This window comes from Polistes fuscatus, unplaced genomic scaffold, assembly GCF_010416935.1.
Source record: "Polistes fuscatus isolate 324 unplaced genomic scaffold, CU_Pfus_HIC Scaffold6, whole genome shotgun sequence".
NCBI classification, from domain to species: Eukaryota; Metazoa; Arthropoda; class Insecta; order Hymenoptera; family Vespidae; genus Polistes; species Polistes fuscatus.
The window spans coordinates 2369193-2384845 of NW_025113140.1; the positions used below are offsets into that span (position 1 = coordinate 2369193).

Sequence of the window (15653 nt, forward strand, 5' to 3'; positions counted from 1 at the left end):
GAAACTAATGCTACAAAAGAAACGGATAGTTTATCACCAGCACTTTAATATTAATACTATTCTACGTGACAAGGGTATCAAGGATATAGTTTAAAAGAAATTACATTTTTTTAAATTATTATTTATAATATTCATATTGAATTGAACATTCACTTTTTTTGTTATTTAACAATTTTATGTATGTTTACATAATATATATATATATATTATGACTAGTATATTTTACATTATGAGATAATTCACTACTTTATAATAATTTGTATAATATGTTTTGTACAGACAAATTTTTTTATACTCTTATACACGCGCTTTTTTATCTTTTCCCTCTCTCTCTTTTCTTTTTCTTTTTTTAAAAATCTTGATATATATATATATATAATAAATCTTTTAAAGTGGAAGGATAATGTGTCTATTATATTATGGTTTATAATATAAAATATTTTATATTTTAATCGCTGAAATTTGGTTTTTTATGATGAAATAATTTTATTTTATTACATTTCACGTTTATCTTATTGGGTACGATATCATTTAATTGTATAAAATCTCATTACATATCATATTATATTTAAATGTTATTACAATATAATTATCTCTCATAACAATATTAAGTATCTTAATCCAATAATACCATAAACGTGATTATATTCCGGAAGTTGTTAGTATTTATAAATATGAATTTCAACTGTATCCTTGCAACTCAGATTTGCAGTAAGAAGTAAATCTCTTACAGTCCGACTCTAATACCGTCTTCCACTCAATATTACATCCTGTAATATGCATCGCGCGCTATTTATTTATTAATGCAAATTTAAATTCATTCTTATTGTGTAGGAAATATCCCTGTACATTATGGTCATAAGACTATATTAATGATCTCTTATAATGACTTTCTTAAGTCCTCCAAGGAGACTGTTAAAGTATGACATTTTAGAAACGGAGTTTAAAATATCATTTGCATAATATTAATTATGTTATTATTTAAATACGTGCAAGATAGGCCATGGTGTACAGGAATGCTATTTACTATATAGTATATTAGAGCTACAATCAATTAAACAGTGAAGAATCAATTTAGCTGTTATATCTTATTTTCTTAATAGATAATCTCTATAAAATATTTCTCTATAAGTTCATTATCCATTTTTCATTAGTACTATGTGATTTTGAAAAGAAATCAATTTCGTCAATCAATTAACATTACATTTTGTATATAGTCAGCATTATGATTACTCATTTATATATATATTTGTTCATTATTCATTTGTAACTTTATTAATGAAGCCATGACTTTAATCGTGTAAGATTGTCATTGCAAAATATAGGAAGGACTCTTGGCTTCGCGTGTAATATTAATTTTCTTTCTTCTCCTTTTTTCCATGTTATATTTTCTCTTCATCAATATTAGTAATTATATAATTACATTTCAGTAGAATAATCGATGTATTTGTCGCTCAAATGTAAATAAAATCATATTCGTTTATTGTGTGTGATTTAGTTTAATACGCAGATTGTACATGGCTTAATTATATGTACAATTCTTCTTGAAATGAATTTGCACATAGAGCGTTTTACAGAAGAGTTAAGGTATGCAAGGTAAAGTAGCCCTATAAAAATAATTATTTACTTCAATTATTCAAATATTTATGATTTTTATCCATTTTTGATGAAGTATATTTGAATTGTGAAAGTATATCGGAAAGTATACTTGATATTCTTCTGCAAATGCCTGCTAAAATTAAAGTCTGTAATAGCTATTATATAAGTAAATTTAAAAAAAAATCAAGATATATATATCGAAATGCATTGTTGCAATAATGTATAGAGGGAAAAAAAACTATATAAATATACATGTATCTATCTAACTGTGTTGACCAAGATTAAAGTACTTAAAATATAAAGGAATTTAAGATTGTCAAGATGTACAATATAGATCTGTGGTCAGTAAATATCTTCAATTTAAAGCAGCAGAACTGATTATCATAATCGTAATAGATGCATAGAGACTGAAATACAAAATTAGGGCTACTCAAATTATCTGTTTTGTTTTTAAAATACACAAATTTCATATAAGAATAGACGTTGACCATGACTATCTCTTTAAGTCTTTAAATTAAAATATCTGTTATAGTTTCTTATCACATACATATATACAATATGAATATGTTTAGCAAAATAAATTATAATTATTTTAATTTTTATTTTAATATAAAACGAAAAAATTGTTTATTCTTTCAGCACATGTATCTACATATTAATAGTTTTTTTCCATGTATGTGACTTGGGTTTTACTTAATAAGTGTGGTAGACTCATACATGTATGTGGTTGCCTACTACAGATTTATTTGTGCGGAAATTGCACATTAAACAATTTACAGAAAATTATATATTGATTAATCACCTTCTCCATAAAAATAAATAAATCCATTTTTTAATAAATAATATTCATTATATATAGTTGTGTACTGTTTGATTATTATACATTAATAAATTTATTTTTTTTCTCCAATATTATTTCTACAATTAGGTTTTAAAATATATTACAATTTTAACGCAATTTAAATTCAACTGTAATAATCTTTGTACATTAGACTATTTCATATCACAACTTGCAGTAATTATCAGATCATGTTTGTACTTCCTATTTTTGTGACAATTTTAATTGCGTTCAGATAAACGTTCACTTTATTATATTTGAACATTTCATAGCAACTTCAATGCAGACCACATGAATGTAATTTTACATTTAGTAATCTTTCATCCGCTTTCTCTCTCCCTCTTTCTGTCTGTCTATCTCTCTCTCTCTCTCTCTTCCTTTTGCAATTTATTTTAAATTATTTATATACGAAATAAAAAAAATAAGTTACTTCTTAAATATTTCTTATATTAATAGATGCAACAGATTACAAATAAATCTTACTAAAAACAATATTATCATTGAATAAATAATAATACTGTGAAAAATAAAAATTGACATGAACAGTTAATTAATAGTAGGCAAAATATATAAATATATGCAATAATGGTGAAGAATGTTTAACCTCATAATGTACATTCTAATCTAATTAATTTACAAGAACAAATCAGTACAAAAAAGTATAAATAAAACTTAATCTCATTTAAATATTATATATATATAAGCACATAATAAAAAAAATTTAACTTAAATTAAGTAACTATTGTGCACACAAGACTGCAAAAATCAAAAATCTTAATAATTTGTAGGCTTACTAATTTGGTCACTTTTTCGACCGATAAAATAAATTAGTATTGCATATATATTACATATAATTATAAATTTTAATGTGAGCAAAGTATTATTATTGTAGAGTAATGTGATATGATAAAGTTTAACTTCTCTCATATGAAACTAATTCAAACTTCGTACAGATCCAATATTACTTTCCATTATACATTTAAATGAAATATAACTTTGATTCATTATATTGGGTTGAAGCATATATCTGTCCCGCTTCTTTGTTTTTTTACAAATAGGGTTAGCGGGACGAATATATATTACTATCCAATAAATAAATCATACTGCAATCTTTACGATATATAAAAAGCAAGAAATAATATATATTTATTATTTTTTATATGTCGTAAAAAGATATTTAGGCTGAATCGATATAATTAATATTGTATACATATTATTAAATAAAGTGATATTGTATGATAAATAAAATATAAATTCTGTACTAGTAACATAAACTTAAATTTAATAATCTTTCAGGTACTGGAATAAAAAAAATAAATTATTACATAAGTACAAAATAGGACAATAGCTTTGTAAGCAAACATAAAGTGGCACTCTACAATATATATCTTTTAAATTGCATGCATTAACAATTTATGCTCAAGCATTAATATATATTTATATACTATACCAAATATTACTGTTATTCTGATTTATTAGATTAATTTGTTGAACTGTAATTGTATTGATGAATTGATAACTCTTTTATAATATAATATTTTCTTTTCTATACAATATATGATTTTTAATTTCCTAATAATATAGATTTTTAGTGTTATTTATGCAGCAGGGCAGAAAAATTATTGGATTCTTATTTAAATAACATAATCAATATATTAGAATGAAATTTCATTTGATCGGGCAAGCAATAGAAAATGCTTTGTATGCATTAGTAATTCTTGTATATAAGGACTAAAAATGTATGAAAATATTGCTAATTCAAATATAATAAATTGTCATTTTTAATGTTCCTAATGAAGGTATGTGCAATATATTATATGAATAGTTGTTTCTTGTAAAATTTAATATAATTACGCTTAGCGCAAGCTGAAATAAATGTAAGAAAATAATGTTACTCATATAATTTAAACTCATTTAACAATACATTTTAAGATTTATATACATCCCCTGCTTTATTCTTTGTTTATGCCAAAGATGTAATCACAGATTTGAAACTGTGCTTAGTTACCACTTGGAATGTATCTGTGGAAGATCAACAGTGATATTGTACAAGAAAAAAGAATCTATAATCTACAGGTCATCTCTTACAATATCTTATATTGATTTTTTGTCTTTAGGATTATCTATCTTCCATTATTAGAAGAACTGCAGGGTTGTCTTTTTTTTTTTTTTTTTTAACTGAGCTTTGGAATATTTTTTTGGATTTTAGCTCAGTAAAAATATTTTAAACATATGCAGGCGAAAGACTTAAAGTAAGACGAGAAATAACATTGTTGCGTATCGTAGCCCGAGTTGTCCTAGAACTTTTAATAATTTGTATCACCATGATGCGGCAATCATGGCAGACAACCATAGCAGACCCTCTTAATCGTTCTGCCGCCAAACGTTGTTCGGAATTTGGACTAGCAAATGTTGAAAATGCTTTCGTAGATGTGGTAGTTGCTGGACTACCACTTCCTTTATAATTTCTATAAATACATTATTATATTGAGAAGACTTATAAATCGAGCGAAAGTATATATATACATGCATGCATATATATAGTGATATATATATCGTGTGAGCTATACCTTTTCTCTGCAGTATCAATGTCTCGCCGAGAATTAGATAAAGGAATCGAGGTTGGTGTTATGGCCGAAAGAGGTGTAGTGGCAGGAGTCGAGGAGGGTGTTATACTTCGTAATGCAGAATCTTTACGCCTAGAAGCTGGTGAAGCTGGGGCCGAACCAACTGCTCCTGTACCTCTTAACCAAGAATTTTTTCCACTTGTATCTGGTTCTGAAGATGACGGCGATAACAATAAACCAGGAGATAATAATACCACTGGTACATGAGCAAAATGTTCAGTTGGAATCCGCATCTACAATTATTATTAATAATTACAATTAAAATAAAGAGATTTTTTTTAAACAAAAAAATAATTTCGAGATATATATTACGAACTTTGGAATAACATTTAACGCAAACTGTTCTTTCGCAAAGACGACAACGTTGACCCCATGGCCCTAATAAACCAAATCTTGTTTTCAGACACAAGAAACAAACGCGTCTTTTTTCGACATCTTCTTTCACTTGACCCTCGACAGGCAGCGATTCCAATTCGGCTTTAGTCAATACGCTTCGAATATGTACGATTTCTTCTAACGTTAATGAAAGTCTTTCGTCAAAGAACATATCACCCAAGGAAGATTTCTGAACAAAATAGTAATTAACATTCAAATAGTATCATTTTTCTATTTCTACGAAATTTTTGTTCATAATTTTCATGAATTTTGTACCTGTGTATTATCTTCTTGCCAATCAACGTTTCGATCCTCGGTACTATCTTTTCCTTCAACAACCGTATTCGATCTTCGAGGTTGTCTCGCTCTAGGCTGAGGACTAAGACTTGGACTTGGATTAAGACTAATATTTGGACTAGTCCCTTGACTCAAAGTAGATCCTGTTATATTTGCATGTTGTCGACTTTGAGGTCTTGAATGCGGAAGAGATGTTGTCCCAGTAAAAGATATAAGACCTATATTACGCCTGGCTGCATGTTTTCTTGCAGAAGCTCTTCTAGAAGGACACTGAGTTGCAAGATCGTATGCTGTGAATTAAAAGACAATATCACATGATTATTTATAATATTTTAATATTTTCGCGTGCTTCTGCATATGTGATGCGCGTATTTATCGATTTTTATATTATACATATATATAAATATTTTTAAACAAATTATTTATTTTAACGCGTTTAGAACCAAAACATTTAACTTTAATGAATAATATAACAAAGGTCAATTAAATAATCTTTCATGCATTAAAGGTTAAAGTGTAAAATTATACATGCGGTTAATTGTTATATAAAAAGATTTTCTCTTGGAAATAAATTATATACGGATATCATTACATTCCAGTTGAGTATCGCAGAAACGGTGATACTCGTTTTTCGTAAGCCGAAGACCACCAGTTTTTTTCCAAGGATTCGCTGAATCCACATCTTCGTCGTCTCTCTCATGATCATGATCTTTATTATCATTTGGAATATCACGATTTTCAAATGGATAATCATAGGTCTCGTCTTCTTCCTCGAATCTTGTTACATTTAATTCATCGTTATAATCTTCATCGTCTTCGTCTTCCGCATCGAGCTATATATAATGCCCAAATATTTTATATTTTAATTGAAAATCGTTTCAAATTATTTCTACAAAAAAAAAAGCAAGAAAACTTTAAATACAGCCCACCTTCAAATCGAAATCAACGGGAATTATTTTTCTAGTACGTCTGGTATTCAAACTATCGGAATCTCTACGAGCAGGTTTCGGTACGGTCGGCGACCCATTTTCTTTCATGTTATTAATGTCGGATGTCTGTTCTGTAAATTTAATTTTTCAATCTTAAGTTACTCTTTAATGCAATTAGGAGCAAGAAGCGTCAGAAGTATAGATGTATGCTTGTCAGAGCTTAATGAAATATGACTGATGCGACACGTTATATGTTATCGTCGTAATTTTTATTATTCATAAATAATAATAAACACGTAATTTTAAAAATTGGAAAGTATATATGTACGAATAAGACGAATGGCGTTGAGGGATAAATAAAGATGGTGTAACATGGATATATTTATATATAATACATCGAAATACTTTTAATTTTTAGCACGAAAATTAAATGAAATAAATTTAGCAAGAAAATTACCGATCAAACGTCTGGACAAAAAAAAAAATAAACCCCAATTATACACGCCTGTGAATAAAAATCTCTTTTAGAGAAAATCAGATAATAAACAGCAGTAGCAGCAGTAGTAGTAGTAGTAGCAGCAGCAGCAGCAGCAATTCTTCGTAAACGTTGAAACGAAGAATAATATCTTATATGTTGAAGTGGCACTTCGTCAGATTCTATTTAATGCGATGGGATGTGATGATTACCTGTCGTCGTAATGCGTCTTCTACGCGACTTACGATTCCTATTTCCTGGCACGCGATTCTCAAATTTTCCGATCCTTTGACGTGGTTGTGGTACTGGAGCAAGACCAGAAGTAACCCGACTGGTTTTCGTCGTGCTCGTCGTCGTCGTCGTGGTCTGATCATCGGACTGCAACCATTGAGCCGCAACATCCTGAGCAGGTTCTTGTTCCTGTTCTGGTTGAATCGGTGGCACTTCACCTAGCACTATTCTACGCGATTCTCCACCTACAGCGAGTAACATCACTCTTTCTCTAGTTCTTTCTCTCTTTGATATATCCCTTATTATCATTTAGAATTTAGGATAATTTCAAATTTCCTTTGATTATTACGCGACTTTAAAAAAAAAAAAAAAAACAAAATCACTGATATTTAAATCCAACCCTATGGAACGCGATTATTTCGCGAAGACAAATCTTCTTGACTGATTAAAATATAAATAATATTTTCTCAATACGTGCACGTACAATTATATCGCCATTATTATTTCGTTCATGTTTCATATTTATCTTCCAAAGATAATCGCGAGACCCTTCTGCAAAATACACAGTCCGAACGATCAAATGTTTGTTCTGTTCCGCACGTATTGTTTATTCGTATCGACTTTTGCAAATAATTACAAAAAAAAAGAAAAAAAGAAAGAAAGGTAATTGGAACGTTCCCTCTTCGACACAGCAGGGACAAAATGTTAAAGGCACGTGCTCTCGTTGTTATACGGATATATCTTCGACGACGTGCTTGACCTATTCCGAACCAAGTCGAGAGTTCGGATAGACTTTTTCACGAGCGAACGAATTCTCCCCTTTTTCTAAGCGTACAAGTGGAAAAACGAAAACTAAGAGGGAGGAACTAAAGAATGAAGAGTTAACTACTTCTGGTCGATTAGAAAGCGAGTGAAAATAGAGGGTGATTATGGAACGTCTGTTAGGTAAGCGTCGATCGTGATCTCGTGTTACTACTATGCTCCGATCGCGACTTGGTGAATGTCTCAGCCGCCACAGTCGCCACCTCGTCATCTCTTTCTCTTTCTCTCCACTGGTGGTGCACACTTTCGGTTATTGATCGTCGACGGAGTCTCTCCCTTTTAACAGTCAGTCAGCTAGCTAGCTAGCCAGCTAGTCAGCTAGCCAGCCAGCCAGCAAGCCAACCAGCTAACAGCGCCCCAAATCATGATTCATTCAGAGTAATACTGATCTAAGCAGCCCCACAGGTGAGCAAAAATACGATGCAGTTACTCTACCACATCTACAACATTTTAAATAGCACCCATGGGCTGCTCCATATATACCCTATTACATATAGTATCTATGTAGGTATCTATAGGATCATCGAAATTGAATATAAACCGTCTACAAACATGCCACGTTTGATCTGGCATACTTTCTTTTTGATTACGTTAGATTTTAAAGCAACCGCCTAATCATTTCCATAATCGTGCAAGCGTGTACACATTCACACATGCGCGCGTCGTTCGCTGCGCATGAGCCACGATCTTTTATATACTTCTTTCCGTTTGTATCTATATATATAAACATGCATATATATACAACATACATACTCGTGTAAGGTACCCGTCACACGTGCATACCGCACGATCTGTCAGTGAATTCAACATCAATGCGCATACGTGACCTCATAAAAGAGGTGCATGTGTCTGCTGCAGTACACTCGATACTTTAATCTTCCTCTAATTTTTGTATTACAACCGTTTATACAATGATAATTAACACTTAACGTATTTTTATTATAAGATATATGAGATAGGATAAAGCTGAGTATGTCTTCATGACGTTTATTATTTACGTGCATAGGTGTAGTGATGTCAATTGTTAACGTATCGCAACGTTCAAAGTCTTTCAACATTAAAAGCGAAATGTATCGAATAAACAATAAAATATTTACACTCACCATTCGATCGTATTCTTTCTTCAATCGTAGGAGTTTGCCGTCTCTCACGTGATGATCGTAAAGGCTTCGGGGGTTTCTTTATACTCTCCATCAGCAATTCTCGTAGGGTGCATTCTTTCCGTAAAGGAGGTAATTGTCTCTCTGATGCCTGTTAATATTTTAAATATCGAATATTAAAATTTTTATATATATTCGATTATTTAAATATACATTTCCTAACAATACTTGCAATGATTTTGCAATGTTGTTTCTTAATCAATTAAAATTTCCTTTTACCTTTTTCAAAGGCGGTCGACTTCGAATAAATTCAAGAATAATAGCGTGAACGTCTTTCTTTGAATGAGGTGTCGGCGATGGTGTCTTTTTCAGACGATACCTTCGTTCCCGAATATCATCCATTAAAATTTCGTAAGGAGTTAATTCAAATTCTGCACCTCGTCTCTGCCCTTGTCCTCGGGATTGTAAATTGGCTTCTACTTTTTTCAATTTAACACCTTTCCTTAACTCGCTTATAACTTGAACCCAAAATCTTGCCTGTGAATATATTATATACCACAATTCAATGATACTTTACATATATGTGTATATATAAAAATTTACACAAATATGTTGCATCAATACCGCGCAACGAAACGAATGAATTCCTGTAAATGCCATTTTGTGTTTAAATATAACACGTGTTACCTTTGAAAATGTATACTTAATCATTTTTATATTACAGTTTCAAAAGTATAAAAGTTATTTATGTAATCTGTTTTAAATAGTTTATCAAATGTGTGTTTATATGCATTATGTATATATATATGTATATATATGTATGTATATATATATATATCTAATCATGCGACATGCATAAAATTTTTTTATTATGATTATGCTAGCATTATCAGTTTATACTATGCACACAATTATCATTAATGACGTACTTGTATAGCTCTCCAAATCCTAATGTCAGTCTATAATAGCAGACACACAAATGAATAGATGTTAAAAATCTTATCGCTGAAAACAAAAAACACTGGCATACATCGATGCAACTTATTGTCTTTTTCTTTTACATATTTACTTTATGCCAGTTGGATAAATAGCATAGGATAAGTTAGATTTGACAGATAATTATAAAGAATTTATCTTATGTTTTTTTTTATAAAACTTACCCAGTCATTGAAACCAAATCTATCTAACTCGTGTAATGATGTCGACCCGTGTTTTGCATTATCTGTAGTAGATGATGGTTTTTCTCTATCGTGAAGCTTGTTTGTTGCAACTTTTCTTAAAAATTGAGATAATTCCAATGCCTCTGCTACATAAGCTCTTATTACAGCACGATAATGCATTTCTGCTACTTCGGTTGTAGTCTCCATGTGTATAGTACATAACTATAAGTTAATAATTCAAATTTATTTTACACAAGTACAATGGTTTAATTATAAATATATTATTACGTCCTAGGACATTTTCTTTTTATTTCCTAAGCTCGATATTTTCTTCGTCGAAAGCAATAGTCATAAAATCCAAGATAGAAACTAAAAAAGATCCGACGACTAATATTCTGTAAATATGCGTCGTATCGTCTTCAAATAGAAAACCAAATAGAAAATTCTGTAAATTTCGTATTTACTATCGCTTTCGAAATATCAGTCATCCGACAAAGGGACAAAATCTTAATCTCGCTACTTTCAATCTCTGACCAACACAGGGACGTAACAATATCTATTTTATATCTAAGGAAATATATTAAACTTACATTCAAAACATGCTTCAAGGAGAATGTAGATGAATTTCCTTCATAAGAGGAATTAGTTTCTTCCATAGCGAATTCGTCTATATCCATTTCTCCCGAATCTCTCTCGATACCTTCATCATCTGTTTCTTGCAAACGTTCTGTATTTGTCTCACAATCAGTTCTAGAATCTATTAAAAATAATCCATTCATAAATAAGAACTTATATAATGATATGAATTTTATAAGAAATACTTTGTTGCAATTACTATTATAAATTATTATTTGAAACATAATTATGATATATATAGAATTATAAACTGTAATTCAACCTTGCTCTGAATTTGTCATTAGTGTAATAAGCTTTTCCAAAGCAGGGGGTAAAGTTCTCTCTTCTTCTTTCTTAGAGCCAAAATCAAGAGCTTTAAAAATTATAGTCCCCAAATAATAAACCGCCTATATAATTAGAAAATAATATTATTTTTTTTTATTATATTATAGAAAAGTAATATAAAATTAATACTTAAAATTGATAAGTTTTCTATAACTTACTTTTCGTTCAGAGACAATTGAACATTTTGTATCTGTGGGAGAAATAATGAAATAATGAAATAAATTTGTAAAACAACTTTAACAGTTAAAAAGATAAAAGAATAAGAAAATATAGTATATACCTATAACAACATTACCATCCTTGTGAAGAAATATTTGTGATAATTTAGACAGCTTATAACATTTATTTTGTGGAAGAGAAGACAAAGTTTTAGCAGCCTGATAACATAATGCCCATGCTTGTTCTTCTCCGACAGGACCATTGAAGGATGACAATATATTGTGAAGATTTAATCGGCCTTTTTCATCAAGTTTGCATAAAGATGTACTTGATTTTTTAGACATTTCTATTTCTGATTTTACTTCTTCATCTGAAGCCTCGCTACTTTCCTCTCCTGATATTGAATTTGTCTTTGCGGTAGTCATTTCTGATTTCTAAAATCACACACACACATATACATAAGAAATAATTATTTAAAAATTTATTAAAAATAAAATTTCATTCTACTAAAAACAAATTTTTTATTAAGCAAATGAATATGTATTTTGATATTTTTTGTAGTTAATATAAAATATATTAAGAAGAAAAATAATAATCTCCATTTTAACATTAAATTTAAATTAATCATATCAGATAATAAATTTTCTGTCATGTCCAATTTGTATGCTTACATTGTAACAATTAAATGTAATAATCGAACATCATTGATTGAAATAATTTGTTTATACAGTAGTAATGTAATGGTTTTAACCGTACACTGCAATACATGACCTTTACATTTGTACGTTTAAAATTTTGATATTGCATGAAACAATTATGTACGTACAGCGACTATAATATTGTTCGTGTTTGATACGTAAACACAGCCATTGAAGAAAAATTGAATTACTAATAAAATAATTGTACTATTTATTAGTCGTCAGAGAATTAAATATATTCTATAAAATGGTGAGATACTTCTTATTACGCTTTTTTTTAAACAGTATTCCACTATCAACTATTATGACACGAACTGACTACAGAGATATCAAACCATTAAGCAAAGTTGACAAAGATAGATGAAACGAAAGCTAAAAAGTAATAAATGCTTCACTACCGCTATCTGACGGGCTAATTATGTATTAGGGTCACGTGAGATAATCATAAAAATTATTAACCAATGAATGAGATAATACCGTATCGTTTCTATTTATGAGTTAAACGCTCTCTATAATTCTTCATGATTCTTATTATTTTCTGAATAATAACTTAACCTTTTTATCTTCTTGTCTTCGTTATTTTCGTATGTATAATATATATTTCGTATCTATAATATATTTACATATTTTTAAATAATGCAATGTTATTGTCTATTTATAGAGAAAATATAAATTATTTCATAATAATTTTTAATAAATAATTTATTAAAGGCACAATGGATGAGATTCCGAGTATTGTTGTCCGTTTAGCAGTAGATAGAGCAGATATGAGTACAGTTACAAGTGAAAATATACAACCACGATTTTATACTCCTGGAGAAGAAATATCAAGTCAACCTAATTTTTTAAGGTAACAAAATATAATAAAATAATGAATCATGTTCATCAGACATACATATGTATTATAAAAATTTAATATAATTTTATTAGGGGTCATGGTACTTATGTTGATGATGAAAATACACTGAGAGCTTCAGTTGCTGGTGTTTTAGAAAAAGTTAATAAATTAATATCAATACGAGCATTCAAAGCGCGTTATCAGGGTGAGATTGGTGATGTTGTTGTTGGACGTATAACTGAAGTACAACAAAAGCGTTGGAAGGTTGATACAAATTCAAAACTTGATTCTGTTCTATTACTATCCAGTGTAAATTTACCTGGAGGTGAATTGGTAAGAAATGTATTATTTGAATAAAACATTATTTGTATATATATTACTAGTGTACGCTAAATTTTATCATCTTTACAGAGAAGACGATCTACTGAAGATGAGCAAACAATGAGACGTTATTTACAAGAAGGAGATCTTATTTGTGCAGAAGTACAAAGTATTTTCGTAGATGGTTCTCTATCATTACATACAAGAGTTTTAAAGTATGGTAAATTGTCTCAAGGGATAATGCTAAAAGTACCACCTGCTCTTATAAAGAGGAAAAAAACACATTTTCACAATTTAGAGAATGGAGCTAGTTTAATATTGGGAAATAATGGCTATGTATGGATTGGTGCTAATACACAAGACAGTGATAAATCGGAAGGTGGTTTTACGCAAGACTTGTCCAGAGTACCTCATGAAAATCGTGAAGTATGTGCTCGCCTTCGGAACTGTGTTTTAATTTTGGCACAATGTAACATGAAATTAACTGACACATCTATAACATATGCTTATGAAGAATCTATGAAATATAAGGTGAGCGAATTATTGCTACCTGAACCAATAGTCGATATATCGTTACTTACACATCGAAGACTTATACAAATTTAATAAAAACGTATTAAAGAATAATTCTTTGTTATATATTCAATATAATAAAAAAGACATGTAAATTATATTTAAATAAAATGTTACATTTACATACAAAATTAATTTATTTTAATTGTTGATCTATATGAAAATTTATAAGGAATAATTTATATTATCGTGAATAAGATATATGGAAAAGTAGATACGATATAAAGGTTGTTCTGTTGATTGTAACTACTTTAAAAAGTGCCGACAGCAATAATAAATAATCTCTTCCCTATATTACTAGTAAAAGAATGCATATATACAATACTGCAGTATTTCACTAATAACTATACTTCGGATAAATAGCTCTTTATAAGGTGTTTGCATAGAAATTGCTAAAGTATTGATTAAACAAATAACTTGGAAACGAGTAGCCAAAGTGGACAAACATGGATGCATGCTTTACTGCCTTTGACAAGGATGAAGATGGATTTCTATCTCTGTCAGAATTTAAACTTATATGCTGTGCACTATTTCGCAATAATCTTGGAAATATTTATACGCTTGAAGAAGAACAATTACGAGAAATATATTCTATCTTTGATCTAAATCATGATGGAATGATAGATAAAGAAGAATTTGAAGTGTGTAAAAATATGTTTATACATATCTAAATGCATAAGTAAGTAAGAAATATTTTAATAATTTATTATTATATATTCAGATATGCTGGAATCTTTGGATTAAAGTGTGCACACGTCCAAAAAATGCTTTCCTCATTGTGGATGTGCAGAATGACTTTATATCAGGATCTTTAAACATTAAACATTGTGCTGCACAACATGACGGTTTAGAAGTAGTTGAACCTATTAATCGTCTACTAGATACAGTGCAATTTGATGCTGTATTTTATTCTCTTGATTGGCATCCTGTAGATCATGTGTCCTTCATTGATAATTTATCTCTAAGGTATCGTTTTAATAAGATTCTTTATATATTATTTTATTAAAAATTCTTCATATGTAATATTACTTATTCTTTTTATAGGGAAATTGATGAAAGCAATGGTATAACTAAGGAAACGATCAAAGTATATGACACTGTAACATTTAAAGGACCACCTACAATAAAGCAAAGGTTATGGCCTCGTCATTGTGTTCAGGATTCATGGGGTGCTGAACTTCATAAAGATTTAAAAATTGTTAAAGATGCTATAAAAATTTACAAGGGAACTAATTCGGAAGTAGATTCATATTCCGTATTTTGGGATAATAAAAAATTAACAGAAACGACATTAGCTTCTCAATTACAAGAGATAGGTACTACAGACATATACATCTGTGGATTGGCATATGATGTATGTGTAGGTGCTACTGCTGTTGATGCAATGACAAGTGGTTATCGTACTATTCTAATTGATGATTGTAGCCGTGGAGTCGATCTAGTTGATATCGAAAAAACAAAATCAAATGTAATAGCTAATAATGGAGTAATAGTGAACTCAAGTCAAGTTAAAGCTATGGTCGAAGGAAGAGATAGAAGACCAGAACTCGGATATAAACTTGCTCTGGAAATTAAACAGAAATTAAGTATTTTAAATGGTGTTGAGAAATAGCTTGCTTCTAATGTAAAAATAAATTAGATAGAAAGAGTG

General features: G+C 29.5%; 2 protein-coding genes across 7 annotated transcripts; one reads left to right on the forward strand and one right to left on the reverse strand.

Annotated features, from left to right (window-relative positions):
- Positions 1–3893: 3893 nt before the first annotated feature.
- LOC122523372 (protein spire) lies at positions 3894–12612 on the reverse strand. Of its 4 annotated transcripts, none has more exons than XM_043645068.1 (16): positions 12399–12612; positions 11694–12006; positions 11572–11603; positions 11352–11475; positions 11044–11210; positions 10454–10675; positions 10223–10252; positions 9573–9830; positions 9297–9444; positions 7386–7616; positions 6666–6796; positions 6329–6569; positions 5716–6026; positions 5381–5629; positions 5008–5297; positions 3894–4905 (listed from the first exon to the last, which is right to left on the reverse strand). In XM_043645068.1, the coding sequence occupies exons 2-16, from the start codon at positions 11995–11997 to the stop codon at positions 4662–4664; spliced, it is 2982 nt and encodes a 993-aa protein (XP_043501003.1). In that variant the 5' UTR covers positions 11998–12006; positions 12399–12612; the 3' UTR covers positions 3894–4661. The 4 variants fall into 4 exon arrangements, with proteins under 4 accessions (XP_043501003.1, XP_043501001.1, XP_043501002.1 ...); XM_043645066.1 differs by having other exon boundaries at positions 7353–7616; XM_043645067.1 differs by having other exon boundaries at positions 7353–7616; positions 12244–12612.
- On the forward strand, positions 8511–15633 carry LOC122523375 (exosome complex component RRP4-like). Of its 3 annotated transcripts, none has more exons than XM_043645072.1 (7): positions 8511–8598; positions 12982–13120; positions 13201–13441; positions 13520–13960; positions 14434–14643; positions 14724–14968; positions 15047–15633. In XM_043645072.1, the coding sequence occupies exons 2-7, from the start codon at positions 12987–12989 to the stop codon at positions 15612–15614; spliced, it is 1839 nt and encodes a 612-aa protein (XP_043501007.1). In that variant the 5' UTR covers positions 8511–8598; positions 12982–12986; the 3' UTR covers positions 15615–15633. The 3 variants fall into 3 exon arrangements, with proteins under 3 accessions (XP_043501007.1, XP_043501006.1, XP_043501008.1); XM_043645071.1 differs by lacking the exon at positions 8511–8598 and adding an exon at positions 12749–12854; XM_043645073.1 differs by lacking the exons at positions 8511–8598; positions 14434–14643; positions 14724–14968; positions 15047–15633 and adding an exon at positions 12749–12854 and having other exon boundaries at positions 13520–14056.
- Positions 15634–15653: the final 20 nt, after the last annotated feature.

What these genes read in the sequence shown, in the direction of transcription:
- LOC122523375 (XM_043645072.1), top strand. Translation starts at nt 12,987, where the DNA reads ATGGATGAGATTCCGAGTATTGTTGTCCGTTTAGCAGTAGATAGAGCA. An exon ending in AGTCAACCTAATTTTTTAAG is followed by an intron (nt 13,121 to 13,200) that starts GTAACAAAATAT and finishes TAATTTTATTAG; the next exon opens with GGGTCATGGTACTTATGTTG. An exon ending in ATTGATAATTTATCTCTAAG is followed by an intron (nt 14,969 to 15,046) that starts GTATCGTTTTAA and finishes TTCTTTTTATAG; the next exon opens with GGAAATTGATGAAAGCAATG.
- LOC122523372 (XM_043645066.1), bottom strand. Translation starts at nt 11,997, where the DNA reads ATGACTACCGCAAAGACAAATTCAATATCAGGAGAGGAAAGTAGCGAG. An exon ending in GGATTTGGAGAGCTATACAA is followed by an intron (nt 9,831 to 10,222) that starts GTACGTCATTAA and finishes ATATATTCACAG; the next exon opens with GCAAGATTTTGGGTTCAAGT. An exon ending in CTGCGATACTCAACTGGAAT is followed by an intron (nt 6,027 to 6,328) that starts GTAATGATATCC and finishes TTTAATTCACAG; the next exon opens with CATACGATCTTGCAACTCAG.